The 20,396-nt window shown below is 43.2% G+C and overlaps 1 protein-coding gene and 1 long non-coding RNA gene across 7 annotated transcripts in view; one reads left to right on the top strand and one right to left on the bottom strand.

Moving 5' to 3' along the window:
- LOC137422864 (protein mono-ADP-ribosyltransferase PARP11) overlaps positions 1–11,794 on the top strand; it is an 82,235-nt gene extending 70,441 nt beyond the window's left edge. For all 5 annotated transcript variants that reach the window (XM_068109476.2, XM_068109486.2, XM_068109456.2 and 2 more), the window contains 2 exons: positions 2,811–2,959; positions 9,774–11,794. In XM_068109476.2, coding sequence (XP_067965577.2) covers positions 2,811–2,959; positions 9,774–10,030 — 406 coding nt within the window. In that variant the 3' untranslated portion in view covers positions 10,031–11,794. The remainder of the gene's footprint in view (positions 1–2,810; positions 2,960–9,773) is intronic.
- On the bottom strand, positions 304–5,108 carry LOC144889668 (uncharacterized). Of its 2 annotated transcripts, none has more exons than XR_013621988.1 (4): positions 5,098–5,108; positions 4,823–4,894; positions 3,056–3,177; positions 304–2,468 (listed from the first exon to the last, which is right to left on the bottom strand). It is a non-coding gene; the product is annotated as an uncharacterized LOC144889668 (long non-coding RNA). The 2 variants fall into 2 exon arrangements; XR_013621987.1 differs by having other exon boundaries at positions 304–1,046.
- Positions 11,795–20,396: the final 8,602 nt, after the last annotated feature.

The following is a 20,396-nucleotide window of genomic DNA, read 5'->3' as shown; positions in this document are numbered from 1 at the left end:
CAAACAACACAAATTTAGCAACAAATGGTCCTTGGAGACCTACACCATCCACCAAGAAAGCCAAAAAAAATATCTTCATCAGTTTACGATGTACAGAAAATTTAACGATATCTGTCGCCTACAGCCAGTTCGCCCATCTGAAAGGATAGGTGCCAAGCTATGTACCCAGGACGAACCACTGTAGTTTAAGAACCACTTAACGAGGCTTGGTGCCAAATATCCAAATGGACGTGAAATTGACTCACGCCACAGTTAAGTTTCCCCCATCCCAAACCGCGCACCAGGCTGACATGCCAATGGTGAGAAAACAGGTTTATTATAAATTGAGAAAGCAAGAGGGATAGAGAGAACAAGGGAAAGGCACACGTATCACAACAATTCTCTGTACAATAAATTCACTTGCACCCATGATATATTGTCAGCTTCAACAATAACTTGACCGGTTACACCACAGAGATCACAAAGAAGAAATATCTTGGCCCCACTAGATGTTTGCCCTGAAGGTTAATGTGCCTGATGGTAAGGTGGAGAGATAGAGAGAGGGAGAGAAAGAGAGAAAGACATGTGCCTGGAGGCCCGCGTTCAGGTTCCGTAACCTCTGGCGCACTTGCATGGCATCGTTTATTCCTTCCTCGTTTGTCTGCCGCATCGGACTTGCTGGGCTCTGTGGGATGTCCCTCTCAACGTTCTTGCTCCTGAACTGATCATCTCATCCTTTCTCACTCAACTCTCTGAACTAACTCACTGCTCCAACTGAGCTCCTCTCCCTGTACTGTCCCCGCTGAATTGCATCATCTGTCCCCGCTCCTCGGCTTTTTTTACCTCGTGAACGTGTGCTCATTGGCTCCACATCCTGCCTCTCAGAGCACCTCGCCATGCCCCCAGTTGCAAGCAGTTTCAGGCGAGTCCGAGGAGATATCAGCATGGGTTCACGTCTTAACTTGGGCGCATGGTCGCAAGGCGTTACACATTTGCCATCCTTATGGACGAGGGAGAGGGTAGTGCTGAAGTTGGTGAAAAGTCCATCATGAAGTTTCATCCATGTTCTATCGTTTTCACACAGAAACCATACACTTATGGCGAGGCATTTATCAATGACATAACAAGTCTATTTTGCATCCATTACCCCCATCACCATTCCTGCAAACTATATTTTAATTTGCACATGGTTTTTCTTTCTTATTGTGACAAACACACCTAACAAACCCACCTGCTCACAGACAAACAAACAAACAGATAAAAAAAGAGGTTAATACATAACTTCTGTCCATCTTCAGTGGCTGAGGAAACAACAGAAATCATTTCAGATGGATAAAGTGTTTACTGTAAAGTGTAAGTGTTTACTGTAAAGTGTATTACAGATGGATAAAGTGTATCCAGAAAACTGGGATGACCAACCACTACTGTACACAGGATTTTTGCATAAAAGACTGAAGCTTTGTACTTATAAGGTGCAGATTCTGTAGGAACTCAGACCAAATGATGGACCCAAACGCAAGGCGTTACCTTGGAAATGCTCAATCACATAGAGGATGATGAAGATTACTTGAAAAGGTCATGTTTACAGATGAAGCCTGCTTTCATGTATCGGGGAAGGTCAACCGGCACAATGTGAGGATCTGGGGCTCTGAAAACCCCAACGTGGTCAGTGGTCATTGAACACATACGTGAAAGTCCAAAGGTCAATGTGTGGTGTGGCCTTCTCCATGACCACTTGGTGGATTTGTTTTTTCTTTGCAGAGGACACAGTAACCTCAACAATCTGCATGAACATGTTGGAAAGATTTGTCTTCCCACAGATTGAAGACCTGCAACCCGATATCATTTTTCAACAGGACAGCATTCCCCCTCATTGGGCCTTAGTCGTTTAAGCCGTCCTGAAGGAAACATTTCCAAGTCGCTGGATTGGCTGAGACGGACCAACCATCTGGCCCCCACGATCCCCAGACATAACCCCCCTTGATGGTTTTTCTGTGGGGGTTTGTCAAAGATGTTGTGTACAACAATAAGGTGGCAGACCTGCAGGATCTTCGTTCTCGGATGACAGCTACATACGCACTGATGGACGCAAACACGATGAGCTCAACATGGCAAGAACTCGTGTACCACCTTGATGTCCTGCATGCGACAAATGGAGCTCACATTGAAGTGTGTTGATGTCTGCACAAAACTTTATGATGTCTGCACAAAACTTCCCCTTCATTGGGCCTTAGTCGTTTGAGCCCTCCTGAATGAAAATTTTCCAAGTCACTGGATTGGCTGAGACAGACCAACCATCGGGCCCCCACGATCACCAGACATAACCCCACTTGATTGTTTTTCTGTGGGGGTTTGTCAAAGATGTTGTGTACAACAATAAGGTGGCAGACCTGCAGGATCTTCGTTCTCGGATGACAGCTACATACGCACTGATGGACGCAAACATGATGAGCTCAACACGGCAAGAACTCGTGTACCACCTTGATGTCCTGCATGCGACAAATGGAACTCACATTGAAGTGTGCTGATGTCTGCACAAAACTTTATGAGTTTCTGTATCATATAAACTGAAGAGTATCGTTGTATCATTTGTGGTTCTCAATATATTAACAACCAAAGTTGTCCGGGTCTTTCTGGAACACCCTGTATTTCAATTGACGAGCAACATCTCTCTTGTAAGTTGTGAAATGGGACAAGTATTCCATGCTGGGCCTTATTACCCACAATCTCTTTAAAGTAAACTGGAGGATTAAGATCACCTAATCAGACAATGTTGCTTTTATTGTAGTTTGTATTTATTTATTGACCCTTTCCAATACATCTTCATTCAGGAAAAAAAAGTGGATGTCCCACAAAAGACAAGGCGAAGTTGAAGAGAGATTTCTTTTTCATGGGACTTCAAGCAGCTCGATCACAGGAATATGCACGATTAACTTTGACATGCGACTGCATGGAAAGAACGGCACTGCACTCGGTGCAGGTAAAATACATCTTCTGATATTAAACATAATGTATTTTAACGTGTATTCCCACAAACTTGATTAATGCACTTCAGTCGAACAGGTGTTACACTTACCTTTGAGCTGTGTAGTCGGGGTTCGATTCTTCACCTGATGATAACCTTTCGGATCGATGCTTTGAGGCATGGCCTTCCAAGATGTCTCTCCCGAGGAGCAGGCGAGTTATCACCAGCAGAACCTGGAGCAAATGACAAATTCCAGCCCAAATCAGTTCCTGGCAAAACCTTCCCCCCTCGCCCTCTTGTCGACCCCCAAGATGAGAATAATTCCAGCAATTCAATAAACTAGCATCGGTCCACTTTGGGGTGGTGATATTTCCACAATGTGAAACTTTCTTCTGGAACAAACTGTACACTTGAAAACAGTTGGAATATACTGAAACCATATTTGGCCTTTCTGGAACATTCTGTAATGTTTCTGTTATAAAATGCAACAAAAAAAATTTTTCAGAGTTTATTTTGCGACATACGCAATCATAGTTGGCTTTGCCAGATAACACAGTCGATTTTTTGTGATGTAAAATGCAAACAATGTTAAATTTACATATAGTTTACATGCATATACCGCAGTTCGAACACCAGACTAAAGTTCCCCATCACCTCCTATATGGACTGTAAATCGACGTGGGTCATATACCTAATCACTTGTGAAAAGTGAACCGAACAACATGTTGGAAAAACTGCAAACGCACTCTACACACGCCGCAATAACACAGGGTCAGAGGTCAGTAACTTTCACACCAATCAGGGCAAATCTCTGCCTTACACTGTACATTTTGATAAACCAGATCACTCAATAGACGATATTCAAATCTCTGCTTGAAACTATACATATTAATCAACAAGATCACTCAATCGACGATATTCAAATCTCTGCCTTATACTGTACATTTTAATCAACAAGATCACTCAATAGACGATATTCAAATCTCTGCCTTACACTGTACATTTTAATAAACCAGATCACTCAATAGACGATATTCAAATCTCTGCTTGAAACTGTACATATTAATCAACAATATCATTCAATAGACGATATTCAAATCTGTGCCTTACACTGTACATTTTGATAGACCAGATCACTCAATAGACGATATTCAAATCTCTGCCTTACACTGTACATTTTGATAAACCAGATCACTCAATAGACGATATTCAAATCTGTGCCTTACACTGTACATTTTGATAAACCAGATCACTCAATAGACGATATTCAAATCTCTGCCTTACACTGTACATTTGATCAACCAGATCACTCAAGAGACGATATTCAAATCTCTGCCTTACACTGTACATTTGATCAACCAGATCACTCAATAGACGATATTCAAATCTCTGCCTTACACTGTACATTTTAATAAACCAGATCACTCAATAGACGATATTCAAATCTCTGCCTTACACTGTACATTTGATCAACCAGATCACTCAATAGACGATATTCAAATCTCTGCCATCAAATCAATTGCAAATCGATCACACACCACAATTCTGAGACGTGTGCTTTTTGGATACACAAACTTCGGACAAAGTTCCGTCATGGCATAAATTTTCACGATTAACGGATGTCAACTCATTCACCTCAACTCATTCACTTCATATTTTCATATTCTTTCACCTTTACATATGTCATTGGCAAATGTAGGCAGTGTATGTACATTAATACAAACAGTATATGAATAAGTGCGTGTATGTGTTTATATAATATGTGCGTGTGTACAGTATCAACTGTAAGCTCACTCTTGTTGAACTTGAGGAAGGTGAGCAGCCGTTAACAATATTTCTTCTTTTTGTGTGTATTTTATTTAGACATCAATATCATACCAATCTCTTTCTTGTATGCATGCAGGCCTGCTGTTCTTGTAGACCGAGAAGAAGGCCTACTTGGCCAAAAGCCTGTCGAAAATAAAAGATCGTTTTGACGTCCGTAACTTATTTAATTTCTTCTGATCATATACAGTATATATTTATATTCAATGAGTTTACTGCAGTACATATATATATATATATATATATATATATATATATATATATATATATATATATATATATATTCAATTAGTTTACGGATTATGATTATGTATCGTGTTTTTTTTTACCTTCCACCAACTATCGACAGGACAGCTCGCTTAATGTCTCCTCCTCAAGGCTTAATGTCTCATCCTCAAGGCTTAATGTCTCATCCTCAAGGCTTAATGTCTCCTCCTCAAGGCTTAATGTCTCATCCTCAAGGCTTAATGTCTCATCCTCAAGGCTTAATGTCTCCTCCTCAAGGCTTAATGTCTCATCCTCAAGGCTTAATGTCTCATCCTCAAGGCTTAATGTCTCCTCCTCAAGGCTTAATGTCTCCTCAAGGCTTAATGTCTCCTCCTCAAGGCTTAATGTCTCCTCAAGGCTTAATGTCTCCCCCTCAAGGCTTAATGTCTCCTCCTCAAGGCTTAATGTCTCCTCCTCAAGGCTTAATGTCTCCTCAAGGCTTAATGTGTCCTCAAGGCTTAATGTGTCCTCCTCAAGGCTTAATGTCTCCTCCTCAAAGGCTTAATGTCTCCCTCCTCAAAGGCTTAATGTCTCCTCAAGGCTTAATGTCTCCTCCTAATGTCTCCTCCTCAAGGCTTAATGTCTCCTCCTCAAGGCTTAATGTCTCCTCAAGGCTTAATGTCTCCTCAAGGCTTAATGTCTCCTCAAGGCTTAATGTCTCCTCAAGGCTTAATGTCTCCTCCTCAAGTCTTAATGTCTCCTCCTCAAAGGCTTAATGTCTCCTCCTCAAGGCTTAATGTCTCCTCCTCAAGGCTTAATGTCTCCTCCTCAAGGCTTAATGTCTCCTCCTCAAGGCTTAATGTCTCCTCCTCAAGGCTTAATGTCTCCTCCTCAAGGCTTAATGTCTCCTCCTCAAGGCTTAATGTCTCCCCCTCAAGGCTTAATGTCTCCTCCTCAAGGCTTAATGTCTCCTCCTCAAGGCTTAATGTCTCCTCCTCAAGGCTTAATGTCTCCTCCTCAAGGCTTAATGTCTCCTCCTCAAGGCTTAATGTCTCCTCCTCAAGGCTTAATGTCTCCTCCTCAAGGCTTAATGTCTCCTCCTCAAAGGCTTAATGTCTCCCTCCTCAAAGGCTTAATGTCTCCTCAAGGCTTAATGTCTCCTCCTAATGTCTCCTCCTCAAGGCTTAATGTCTCCTCCTCAAGGCTTAATGTCTCCTCAAGGCTTAATGTCTCCTCAAGGCTTAATGTCTCCTCAAGGCTTAATGTCTCCTCAAGGCTTAATGTCTCCTCCTCAAGTCTTAATGTCTCCTCCTCAAAGGCTTAATGTCTCCTCCTCAAGGCTTAATGTCTCCTCCTCAAGGCTTAATGTCTCCTCCTCAAGGCTTAATGTCTCCTCCTCAAGGCTTAATATCTCCTCCTCAAGGCTTAATGTCTCCCCCTCAAGGCTTAATGTCTCCTCCTCAAGGCTTAATGTCTCCTCCTCAAGGCTTAATGTCTCCTCCTCAAGGCTTAATGTCTCCTCCTCAAGGCTTAATGTCTCCTCCTCAAGGCTTAATGTCTCCTCCTCAAGGCTTAATGTCTCCTCCTCAAGGCTTAATGTCTCCTCCTCAAGGCTTAATGTCTCCTCCTCAAGGCTTAATGTCTCCTCCTCAAGGCTTAATGTCTCCTCCTCAAGGCTTAATGTCTCCTCCTCAAGGCTTAATGTTTCCTCCTCAAGGCTTAATGTCTCCTCCTCAAGGCTTAATGTCTCCTCCTCAAGGCTTAATGTCTCCTCCTCAAGGCTTAATGTCTCCTCCTCAAGGCTTACTGTCTTCTCCTCAAGGCTTAATGTCTCCTCCTCAAGGCTTAATGTCTCCTCCTCAAGGCTTAATGTCTCCCCCTCAAGGCTTAATGTCTCCTCCTCCAGGCTTAATGTCTCCTCAAGGCTTAATGTGTCCTCAAGGCTTAATGTGTCCTCAAGGCTTAATGTCTCCTCCTCAAGGCTTAATGTCTCCTCAAGGCTTAATGTCTCCTCAAGGCTTAATGTCTCCTCCTCAAGGCTTAATGTCTCCTCCTCAAGGCTTAATGTCTCCTCCTCAAGGCTTAATGTCTCCTCCTCAAGGCTTAATGTCTCCTCCTCAAGGCTTAATGTCTCCTCCTCAAGGCTTAATGTCTCCTACTCAAGGCTTAATGTCTCCCCCTCAAGGCTTAATGTCTCCTCCTCAAGGCTTAATGTCTCCTCCTCAAGGCTTAATGTCTCCTCCTCAAGACTTAATGTCTCCTCCTCAAGGCTTAATGTCTCCTCCTCAAGGCTTAATGTCTCCTCCTCAAGGCTTAATGTCTCCTCCTCAAGGCTTAATGTCCCCTCCTCAAGGCTTAATGTCTCCTCCTCAAGGCTTAATGTCTCCTCCTCAAGGCTTAATGTCTCCTCCTCAAGGCTTAATGTCTCCTCCTCAAGGCTTAATGTCTCCTCCTCAAGGCTTAATGTCTCCTCCTCAAGGCTTAATGTCTCCTCCTCAAGGCTTAATGTCTCCTCCTCAAGGCTTAATGTCTCCTCCTCAAGGCTTAATGTCTCCTCCTCAAGGCTTAATGTCTCCTCCTCAAGGCTTAATGTCTCCTCCTCAAGGCTTAATGTCTCCTCCTCAAGGCTTAATGTTTCCTCCTCAAGGCTTAATGTCTCCTCAAGGCTTAATGTCTCCTCCTCAAGGCTTAATGTCTCCTCCTCAAAGCTTAATGTCTCCTCCTCAAGGCTTAATGTCTCCTCCTCAAGGCTTAATGTCTCCTCCTCAAGGCTTAATGTCTCCTCCTCAAGGCTTAATGTCTCCTCCTCAAGGCTTAATGTATCCTCCTCAAGGCTTAATGTCTCCTCCTCAAGGCTTAATGTCTCCTCCTCAAGGCTTAGTTTTTTTTTTTTTTTTTTTTTTTTGTATACTGAATCGAGGCTCGTGAAAGAGCGAACATTTATTTCACAAACAAATCTCCTCCTCAAGGCTTAATGTCTCCTCCTCAAGGCTTAATGTCTCCTGTCAGATAGATATCAGATAACATCATCAAAATCAGATTTATGCACTTGAAAGCTGGAAGGGGAAATCCCTGTATGATTGTGTTCCCCTATTCGCAGTGCACAAACCAAATAGATTGTTGTATCTCAACTAGCATAAGTATCTCTTCTATTTATTTTTTCTTTCATCAGAGTGATGCAAGGTTTGTGAACAAGGCAGTGGTTGCATCTGACTCATTAAAATGTACAGGAAGTGGTTGCATCTGAACAAGGAAGTGGTCCTTGGCATTGGGCAGTGCAGAGTTGACAATTTTTATTTCAGGAGTGCTTTGCTTATTGAAGAATAGTAGAATCACTTCCATGTTGCGGTGATGACTATTAGTTGTTTATATGATCTCTTATGTGGCTACCTGGCTCTATGACCACCATAGTCACAGGGCATGATAAGTAAGATAACGCAATGGTGTTTAGGATGCAAATACATCCGATGGATTGGCACAATGATGTCATAGCACTCTTCATCCAGCTAGAAGGAAACCAACATGATCAATCAGGTTGTGCATTACTTCCTGTTTGACTTGAGCTCGGCTCAAGTGAGTTTGATTCCATAAGGTTCTCAGTGGAGTTACGGCATTAGTGACAAATGGCATGGCCAAAATAATTAAGTCAACGTGTATAATTGTGTAGCAGACCCACGAACCCTAACCCAACCCTTTTACTTGCATGTTAAGGCATTGCCTTACCTTCACTGCTCTCCTCTGTTTAATTCATAATTTTTCTTGTTTTGTGCGTAGGTGACCTCACTGCCCCCATTATGACTGCACAGTGCCTTCAGAAAGTATTCACACCCCTTGACTTTTTCACATTTTGTTGTTACAGCCTGAATTAAAAATGGATGAAATTTAGATATTTTTTTTTCTCACCGATGCACACATAATACCCCATAATGTCAAAGTGGAATTTTTTTTGATAATTTTCGACAAAGTAATTAAAAATGAAAAGATGAAATGTCTTGAGTCGATCAGTATTCAACTCCTTTGCTATGACACTCAAAATTGAAAGCTCGGGTGCATCCAATTTCCTTTGATCATCCTTGAGATGTCTCCACAACTTGATTGGAATCCACTTGTGTGAACACTTGTGAGGATCAAGGGAACAATGAATGGAGCCAAATACAGGCAAATCCTTGAGGAGAATCTGCTTACAGAGTCCAAAAGACCTTAGACTACGGTGAAGATTTACGTTCCAACAGGACAATGACCCCAAGCATACAGCCAAAACAACACTGGAATTGCTTCAGAACAAGAACGCAAAGGTCCTTGAGTGGCCCAGCCAAAGCTCAGACTTGAATCCCATTGAGAATCTGTGGAAAGAATTAAAGATTGCTGTTCACCGATGTTCCCCATCCAACTCGACAGAACTTGAGAAAATCTGCATCCAGATGTGCAAAGCTGATACAGACATACCCAAGAAGACTCGAAGCTGTAATCGCTGCCAAAACCACTTCTACGAAGTGTTGACTCAGGGGGTTGAATACTTATGTAAATCCGATATTTCTGTATTTAATTTTTCATTATTTTGAAAGAAAAATCCAAAACAAAAATACACTTTGACATTATGGGGTATTTTGTGTAGATCAGTGACAAAAAAACCCCAAATTGAATCCATTTTAAATTCAGGCTGTAACGCAACAAAATGTGAAGTCAAGGGGTGTGAATACTTTCTTAAGGCACTGTATATATAAAACAATAATTTGCCTGGGTAGATATAGAGGAATGTAATGAAATGTTTCAATCAATCTATCTTTCTTGCCTCCAGGAGTCTATTTTGCGAAGAATGCCGCATATTCTGACCGCTATGTCACCGAGTCCAATTGTTCAAAGCAGATGTTCTTGGCACGAGTCCTGGTGGGAGAGTTCGTGCGGAGCGATGCGACGTACCGCAGGCCTCCGGAGAAAACACCAGATATTCCATACGACAGCTGCGTCGATAACGTTAGCAACCCGCAAATCTTTGTGATCTTTGATAAGGACCAAATGTACCCTGAGTACTTGCTGGAGTATGAGAAAGAGTAATTTGTTATGCACAGGGCTGGTGCAAAGGTATCTGGAGCCAAAGCTGAACCATCAGCTATGCCCCCCCCCCCCTCCCTCTCTCTTCCAGAAAACCCCCCCAGGGGAAGGTCTGGTGGACCTAAGAGGGTTAATTGTCGACTCCCGTGGGGGGTGGGGGCGAGTGTGGGGGGAGGGTAGAGGAAGGAAGGGGCAGACTCCACTATTTTGACTTTTGAAAATGCACATCATGCATTAGTATGATTAAAACTTCCGCATTTATAATTACAAATTAATTTGATAAGAAGAAGGCGAATCTGATGCTGATTTTATATTGTCATTCATTGCAATGCACTTTTTAAAAGGTTATGTACTCAAAGAAATGCACTTTATAATGTGTAATATGAATCATGTGATGTCATATACTATGTGTTCCTCCAGCAATGTTGATCATTAGAATTTAGAATTTCACTTTCCGTACTTTGAATTCACTAATAAATGTAGTTATGTCGGAGGGTAAAGGAATATCTAGGGCCAGGTACATCTGTATATGTAACATGCTTCGACTGTCACGATAGGGAATCTACCCTGTAATAAGTTCTATGTGTCGTCCGGTTTGTCGGGATAAGCTGTATTGGTGTCCCTGCTACGAGGGAGCAGGGCGTGCTAAATAGTGCAGGGATTATGGATAAGATTCCTTTGTTCGTCGTCGTCCCTGTCGCCAAACCTTTGTTCCTTATGGCAATGCATACTCATATAAACACTTAGAATGGCCCTGAGCACACATTAATTCGTCCCCTTCCCTTACAATGACCTTGGAACAAGACCGGCAGGAAGCCAGATCGGGGCACCGCCAGATGGCTGCCGCCAGCCGCACCACCAGCTGGCCGAGCAACATCGCGTGAGACGAGCTGTAACCACGCCCAGGAGGACTGTGATTGGTTGGTGCAGAAGGCGCGAACCTGGATCGAATCAGCGCGGAAGGTGTGAGGAGGTTCGGCAAACGGCGGGAAGCTACGAGGCTCTGGTTGGTAACGCGCCAGAACTGACGTCACATGCCAAGTTAGAAAAGGGCTCGCTGACGTGCCTCGCTCTGGGGGATTGAGTCGTGCTGACGGTTTGCGCTTGGTATTGCGTCGTGCTGAGACTTGGCGCTTGGTATTGAGTTGTGCTGGCCCTTCGCTTGTCGTGTTCGTCCTTGGCTCTTCGTCTTGAGAGGTCCTGGAGGTCGTGGGTTCGCCATTTATCAGTGCTCGGTGCTTTTGGTGCTGTGAGTGAACGGACCTCATGGGCGGTCGACGAGGAACCTGGAGTGGGGCGTTGGCTCGGGGCCGAGCAGAGCGTGGGCGAAGCGGACGGAGGGCTTCCTTGCGCCGGAGCTTGGAGCCGTGTTGGACGGTGGACAAGACTGCAGACAGATAAGCTCACACCCACGAACCATTACACGACAGACAGTTATTTTTGTAATTCATTTTCCTTTGTCTTGTTTCTGAGGTGAGGTGTGCGGGATCCCGATTTAGGACATTTTATTACCGGCGCGTATTTCCCTGTCCCGCGATTCCTTGTAAATAAACCCTTGCATTATTTTCCCTTTCCATTCAACATCTTGTGTTAGTTGAGTTAATTCCCCTGCAGGATCGGAGCTGCGGTTGAATCGCTATAGGTAAGCGCTTCCGCCTCTTCCTCTTCACTTCTTCCTCCCGCGGTTTATAGCTGAATCCGATTTGGTCGTCGCCTCAATTAAAGCCATTTGAGCCATGGTATTAACCGGAGGGTATTCGCACGACAGTACTGTATAAACAACAAGAAGAAAAAGACATAAAATGTCATAGCCCCCGTGGTTTTAGTAATTCTGCTGTTCAGAGTTAAAGGCCGTCTGTCGGCCATTTTTGATCGGATTGCAAAACAAAATCTTCTGCATATGTACGGTGTACTCTCATGTGTTGCCTTTGTGCAAGGTTGGAGAAAATCGGTCCATGCATGTCAATAAATGGTTGGGGACATGTTTAAGTAACAAAATGTACGCCAGTCGGCCATCTTGGATCTGAGTGTGTAGGGTGTGGGGGAAGGTTTGAGTGTATGAGGGGTGCAGGGGAATGATTGTATGTGTTTTGGGTGTGGGGGAATGATTTAGAGGGCTGGGTGAGGGGGAAGCATTGAGAGGGTGGGTGTGGAATTATGCAGAAAGGGAGTACATGAAGCTTTGAGGGGGTGTGGTGAGAATGAATGCTTATTCTGATTCGAAATTCCCAATTTTCACAAACGGAGATAGAGATCATTGGATGGAAGATAAGATTGCTTGTTGAAGACATGGAGAAACGCAGTGCTGTATGAGCGGGAATATACAGTACAATGGTTGAAATTTATTTTAAAATAATTTTAGAGGAGGAAGAAGCATAAATGTCGATTCAGTTTGGAGAAAAGACGTGCGGTGGGGGATGTAGAACCAGAAGGAAATTTAAGTAGAAACAAGAAACAGTAATCAGAGATTGCAGACTCTCGCCAGGATGTGTTTTCAGTGGTTTTTAAGGCTTTTGTGTTTTGTGTTTAAGGCTTTAACAATTCCTTGTTAAAGTGGACATCTCTCTGACCATCCTCAGGGAGCCTGCTCAGCGTCGACGAGTCTGGCATTTCACTCAGGCCAACTGGCACGGTCTTCAAGCAGCCATCAATCATCTGGACTGGTCTCCCATCTCTACCACCTCTGACATCAACTCATCCTGGGAATTCTTCCAAAGTAAATTGCTCTCTCTCATGCACAGATTTATCCCATCTTGTCTTCAGTTGTCATACCCTTCCTCCCGTCCATGGTACACGGAATCTTGTGGTGAGGCTGTTGCCCAGAAACAACTTGCCTTCGTCTCCTGGAAAGCAAATCCAACGGAAGGAAATCTCATTTCCTTTCACAAAGCCCGAAACAAGTGTGTGTCCACCCTCAGGAGAGCCAGGAAACAATATCTCTCCGTTCTCAAGACCGAACTCTCTTATCTGTCTCCCTCTTCCAAATCCTGGTGGCGTCTGGTCAAATCCGTTTCTGGTGTTTGTTCCCCCTCCATCCCCTCCCTTACCTCAAACGGCTACACAGCTGACTCCGCACGTGAAAAAGCTGAATGCCTCAACTCTGTGTTTGCCTCTAAATCTTGTGTCCCAAACACATCCCTCTCTGTACCCACCATACCCAGTCGTACCCTGCTGCTCCTGGACTCCGTGTCCTTTCCTCCTGACAAGGTGGAAAAGTTTCTGTCAACCCTCGACTCTGATTCTGCAACTGGACCCGACGGCATCAGCCCACGGGTCCTAAAATCCTGCTCTGCTGCTCTATCTCACCCTCTCTCTGTTCTCTTCACCCTCTCTTTTGCTCAAGGTCAACTGCCATCTGCTTGGAAATCAGCCAACATCACCGCTTTGCATAAAAAAGGTGCAACAACAGATCCTAGCAACTACAGACCAATCAGCCTTCTCCCAATTATCAGCAAAATCATGGAATCCATCATTGCTTCGGATATGAAATCTTTCCTCTTCTCCAATGGCTTGATCTCTGATCATCAATTTGGTTTCAGACCAGGTCACTCTACTCTGGACATGCTGCTTCTGCTGTCTCAACAATGGATGGAGGTCCTCAATGCCAAACAGGAAATTAGAGCTGTCTCCCTCGACATATCACGTGCCTTCGAGACGGTCTGGCACCCCGCTCTGCTCACCAAACTCTCCTCCTTTGGTATCCATGGAAATCTCCACGCATGGCTGGCGGACTTCCTCTCTAGTCGTCGTCAACGTGTGGCCCTGAATGGGTTTCTCTCATCTCCTCTTCCTGTTCAGGCTGGAGTTCCCCAAGGCAGTGTTCTGGGCCCCGTGCTTTTTCTGGTCTTCATCAATGATCTCTCTGACTCTCTCGAAAATCCTCTATCTCTTTGCTGATGACTCCACTCTCTGCCGCTCCATTCCTCTTCCCTCAGATCGGCAGTCTGCTGCCTCCTCACTCTCTGAAGACCTGGACAAAATCACAGACTGGTCAAACAAGTGGAACATGTCTTTCAATCCTGACAAATCTCACACTCTTACTATGTCTCTCCGAAAAGATCGACTGGACAACCCTCCCATCTACTTTCTCAACAATCCTCTCCAAGAAGTTCTGTCGCTCAAGATTTTGGGTCTCACTATCTGCCATGATCTTTCTAGGGAAAACCACATTTCCAAGCTGGCCTCCAAAGCCAGTCGCCGACTGGGCATCCTCCGTCGTGCGAAGTCCTTCCTTGGCACACCTGAGCTCCTCACCACATACAAGGCTTTCATCCGCAGCTCAATGGAATACTGTTCTCCCCTATGGGCCGGTGCTCCTGCCTCACACCTAGCTCGGCTTCACGCTGTTGAAACCAAAGCTTTCAGAATTATTGGAATCTCCCGCGATGAAGCTATCTCTGAGGGCCTTTCACTCACTCACCGCAGGCAGGTAGGTGGTCTTTCTGTCTTCTACCGACTCCTCTCCGGCCTTGCACCCCCAGCTCTCTCTGTGCTCTGTCCCCCAAATATTCCTCCAGGTCGCACAAGATCTGCCAGCAACCCTCTGATGGTTAAACTGCCAAAATCTCGGCTCTCTGCTCACCTTCACTCTTTCATTCCTCTTTTCTCCCGCCTCTGGAACAAACTCCCTCACTCCCTTCAATCCCACTCCTCCCTCCAGGTCTTTAAAACAGCTGTTCACCACCATCTCTTATCTTCCCCCATCCAAAACCTTGATCTTTTCTACCCCCGCTAATTCACCCCAGATCCACCTTGTTTGAAATTCCAACTTCTTTCCTGGAAGTCCTGGCAGTGTCCATATGTTTTATACCTCTCCCACCGCCCCCTTCCCATGCCCCCCCCCCCCCCAAAGCCCTCGCCCTCTCTCAGATCTCTCGATGTCTCCATGTCTCTCGGTCCCTGCTCTCAAATGTTGTTTGTGTCCTTCCCCCTCTCTCCCCATCTTGTCTACCGCTCCCGATGTTATATGTTTTATGTGTCGGTTTGTCTTTCTGTGTGATTAATGTTCGCTCTTTCATGAGCCTCGATCTTGTATACAAAAAAAAAAAAAAAAAAAATGGCGGCAGAACCACGACCGATGACGTCATCATTATTTTTTTGTTCTCCACCAATTTATCCCTAGATTATGCTCAAGAAATTTCATCTTGATCGGATGATATTTTGGACTTGTCGAATTATGACGTCATAATGGAGGCACTGATGACATCATCATTAACAGATGTAATTCCAAATGGAGAGTTCTTTACAATGAGCCATGTCTCAATCTTTTGTATTCAGCGCTTTCGGATATATAGAGGTGCAAAGTTTTTCGGGTTTTCCAAGATGGCGGCCGAACCACGTGACCTATGACGTCATAATTATCATTAAAAAATTATAGAGGTGGAGTTGCACCTATGGTGAAAATTTCCTGTCAATCGGACCAACGGTTGCAGAGAAAATCATATTTATTCTGTGCGGACAAACAGACAGACAAACGGACTCAAATGTAATACCCTCTCCTCAGGTGAGGGTAATGAGAATCGTTTTGTTGTGAAAAAGTTTATTTTTGTTTGCTTGTTTTGATATTTTGAAGCAAGGCGAGGAAATGGGATAGTGTTGAAGAGATAGGAGCAAGATACTCAGGAATATACCAGGGATAGAAGCAATGTAGCAAGATCCACTTTCTATCCGAGGGAAAGTTGTGTCAGGCCTTGAACAATACGGAACAAACGAAACAAATAGCACAAGCAACGAATAAATTAACAAAAAAATGCTGCACGGGATACACCAGAAGCACCAAGACGAAGACACAACAACATAAAAAACAACAAATCTGGTTCGGAAAATTCATCTTTATAAGGTGTAAATGAGAAGCTCAGATTTTCACCAGCACGTGCAAAAAAACGAAACCGGGTGTCTGAGAAATCCAAACTGGATGTCTAAGAAACCCAAACCGGATGTCCAAGAAACCCACGCCGGATGTCCAAGAAACCCAAGCCGGATGTCTAAGAAACCCAAACCGGATGTCTAAGAAACCCAAACCCGATCTACGAATCCCAAACCGGGTGTCTCGGAAACCCAAACCGGATGTCTAAGAAACCCAGACCGGATGTCTAAGGAACCCAAACCGGATGTCTCAGAAACCCAAACCGGATGTCTCAGAAACCCAAACTGGATGTCCACGCAACCCCAGCCGGATGTCCGAGAAACCCACACCGGATGTCGAAGAAACCCAACCCGGATGTCTAAAAAACCCAAGCCGGATGTCTAAGAAACCCAAACCTGATGTCCAAGAAACCCAAACCGGAAGTTTCAACTTCTAAAGAAACTTTAATTTTGAATTCCCAGTTGCAAATAGATGTATGAAGAGTTGGCGAGTTAACGCTGGCACCATTAACAAATTCCAGATTACTGCCCTAACTACTGCTGGGATAGCAATGGCAACCCACCTAGAATCACTCCGAGCTGAGAAACTTCCTCAGCCGCACCAACATTCTGTGACACAGAGTATGGTACATCAGATCGGAAGTTGAAAGTCACAGTATGACAATACAACTCGTTCAACTTCATCGTGCAACAAAAATGCTCTCTGGCAATCTTGCACATTGGTAAATCCATCTCTGCTGTCTGCTCTTACTCCATTCGCTCACCTTGAACACAGTCACCAGCAGACTCTGCTCAAGATGAGGCAGATTATTTCAACTGTGTTTGCCTCCAAATCTCGTGGACCCAATTCATGACACTCAATCCTGATGTTATCCCATCACTTACCAACGACCTTCTTGACTGCTTTTCACACCACAGAAGGCACGGGAAGTTCTGTCCGGCCTAGACTATCTGGCGATGGACCAAGAGAGCTTCCATGCCAATGTTTTCAGGTCCTGCTCTGCTACCCTTATTTCTCAGTCCGCTCTCTTTAGCCTGTCCTTCTCGTTTGGCTGCTTCCCTTCTTCCTGGAGGTGAGTTACCATCCTACTCACAAGAAGGGAGCAAAACCCCCTCACAATTACAGGCAGGAAAGCTTGCTTCCATTTACAAGGAAAGTCAAGGATCCATCCCAGCTTCTGATATCAAGACTATCCTGCTTTCAAACAACCTCATCTCTGAACACCAGTTAGGATTCCTTCCCAGTCGCTCAACTCTGGATCTGCGGCTTCTGCTCCTCTCTCAGGAATGGTTGGAGTCTCTCTCAAAGAAGAGGCTTTTTGCCGTTTTCCTGGACATATCATTTAAATTTAATTATGCGATTAATTACCACGTTAATTTTTTTTTTTTAACTTACAGATTCAGATGAAACTGTGGTGGTTTAGGTATGCTATTAGCCAATTGATTAATAATTTAATTATTTTACGATTATTACCTCCACCACCGAAGGTGGATGGAGGTTATGTTTTCAGCCCTGTCTGTTTGTTTGTCCGTTTGTGAACAAAATATCTCAAAAAGTTGTGGACGGATTCGGACGAAATTTGGCAGAGAAGTAGCGTATGTGTCAAGAACGAAATGATTAGATTTTGGTGAATATCTGGATCCGGCTACTAGAATTTTTAAAGTGATTCTTCACCATTGGGAGATGGGGCCAAAAACGATACATAGCAGGATAATTCAAAAGGTTGTGGACGGATTTGGACGAAGCTTGGTGGACGGATTTGGACGAAGCTTGGTGGACGGATTTGGACGAAGCTTGGTGGACCGCTTGGGTGTCTGACAAAGATGATTCGATTGGATTTTGGTGAAAATCTGAATATGGATTCGGATATGAGAATTATTTTTTTTTTTCAAGTGATTATTCACCATTAGGAGATAGGGCCAAAAACGATACAAAAAGCAGGATATGTCAAAAAGTTATGTACGGATTTGGACGAAACTTGTTGGACAGGTTGTGTGTGTGACGAGGAAGAATCGATTCAATTTTGGTGAAGATCTGAATATGGATTCGGATGAGAATTATTTAAATTTTTAAGTGATTCTTCACCATTGAGTGATATGGCCAACCAGGTGGAGGTATGCTCTCTACTGAGTGCCGCTCTAGTTATTTATTTATTTTCATTATCAATCATTTATTTATTTCCTTTCTCATCTGGGCAATATCTCAGGCACCTTTTCATCGAGGAAGCTGATATTCAGACACGGCAATGACCAAGTGATTTGGCTATGAAGGATGTTTTTGGATTTATTGATGAATCGATTAATTTCTTTGTTGATTAAGCAATTAATTATTTATTTTTCGATTAATTACCTCGTTCATTAATTTTCAAAAAGTTACAGCTTCGGATGAAACACTGGTGGTTTGGGTATGCTATTAGCCAATTGATTAAGAAATTAATTATTTTACGATTATTATTTCTTTATTTTAATTTCGCAATTAATCAATCAATTATTGTACACCTCTGCTTCCCAATGCCATGTCTATGTGCTGCCGAAGGTACCCCCGGGCTATGTTATTTATTTATTTGGCATGAGGGCGGTGTACTCTGAATTTATCTCTCCGTGTTTGCTTCTTCTTTTTTTTGTAGAAAAGCAGCATCGCTATTCTCAGAAATGAACTCTGATGTGCGCACAGGTGTTGACAACAATGTTAATCGGTTTCGGTTTCACAACGAACAGGTGAAGAGAAGTCAAATAATAAGTGTAAAATTCCTCGCCTTCTCAACACAATTTTGCCGAAGCAATTTTACTTCATACAACTTAACTTTCTTACATTATGGAGGTTAACAGCTTACCAGGTCAAAGGAATTCTGATAACTCAAAAGAGAAATCCTTTCGTTCCAAGAAACACGGAAATCCCCAAGAAATGCGCAACAAGCAGAAATGAACGCCAAATCGGAATTCACGATGATTAATAATTACATTGTTATATTAAACTACAATAATATTTATACACATTGTGGTATTTACATATTATGTATGCATAAGGGTAATTATATTGGGTTATTTTAAAGGGGTACTTCTAAAGGGTTCTTAACGGTAATCCTAAAGGGTTCTAAACGGTCATTTTTAAGGGTAATTCTAATGGGTAAATTCTAAAGGGTAATTCTATGGGTAATTCTTAAGGGTAATTCTATGGGTAATTCTTAAGGGTAATTCTGAAGATAAATTCTAAAGAGTAATTCTTAAGGGTAATTCTAAAGGTTAATTCTATGGGTAATTCAAAAGGGTAATTGTAAAGGGTATTCTAATGGGTGAATTCTAAAGGGTGAACTCTAAAGGCTAAATTCTAAAGGCTAAATTCTAAAAAGTAAATTTTAATGGGTAAATTCTAAAGGTTAATTATATGGGTAATTCTAAAGGGTGAATTATAAAGGGTAATTCTAATGGATAAAATCTAAAGGATGATTCTAAAGGGTAATTCTAAAGGGTAATTCTAATGGGTAATTCTAATGGGTAATTCTAATGGGTAATTATAATGGGTAATTCTAATGGGTAATTCTAAAGGGTAATTCTAATGGGTAATTATATCAGTAATTCTAATGGGTAATTCTAAAGGGTAATTATTTGGGGGTAATTCTAATGGGTAATTCTAAAGGGTAAATTACAAAGTGTAATTCTAAAGGATTTTAAAGGGTAAATTCTAAATGGTTCTCAAGGGTTCATAAATTTGGCAGCGTTCATAAATTAGAAGTTGTGGGCGGAGTCATGCAAACTGTCCAACCAATGGGTGAAGGTCGCACACTTGCACGGACGCACAGCTCCTTTTATATATTGATTACTGCAGTTTCTGCACCCAAGACCTGACTGCTTGTATATCTCTGCCATTAGCTAGACCACAAAATACTCCGCAAGCCACTACGTCACATGATTATTGTGCTGCCATTGGCAACTCAAGGGCTCTTGTGTTTGTTTCTTTCCATTCACTACTAAGCTTTGGAATATTTCACCTTCTCGTGTCTTTCCTATCTATATATATAAAGTAGAGTTGGCCTCTGTGTCTGTATCCTGATCTATCTATGATCTCTAAGATCTCGAGAACCCGTGGACGGATTTGCGAGCGGAAAGTACTGTTCGACTCGGGATGGTCCCAGGAATGTCACGGAGACATAAACATTTAAAAAATTTCGGGTTTTAAAATTAGCGTATTATTAGCACTAGCAGAAGAGAGAGGGATTCGAAGGGAGGGAGCGCAGCGCTTCTAGCGCTTCTGACTACAGCACACCTTAAAATTAAAAAAACTTCGGGTTTTAAAATTAGTGTGTTACGCGTAATTAGCGCTAGCAGAAGAGGGAGGGAATCTAAGGGAGGGAGCGCAGTGCTCCCTCCAGCGCTTCTGTTAGCGTAATTAGCGTATTTCGGAACGTTAATTTTTCAACTTCATTATTCGGAATCAGTACGTCCCAGAGAACCTTCGTAACGTTAATTTTTCAACTTCATCCGATTGACATGGGACCAACGGCAT

Source organism: Myxine glutinosa, chromosome 1 (genome assembly GCF_964187855.1).
Source record: "Myxine glutinosa chromosome 1, kmMyxGlut1.1, whole genome shotgun sequence".
NCBI classification, from domain to species: Eukaryota; Metazoa; Chordata; class Myxini; order Myxiniformes; family Myxinidae; genus Myxine; species Myxine glutinosa.
This window is presented reverse-complemented; position numbering and strand designations above follow the sequence as displayed.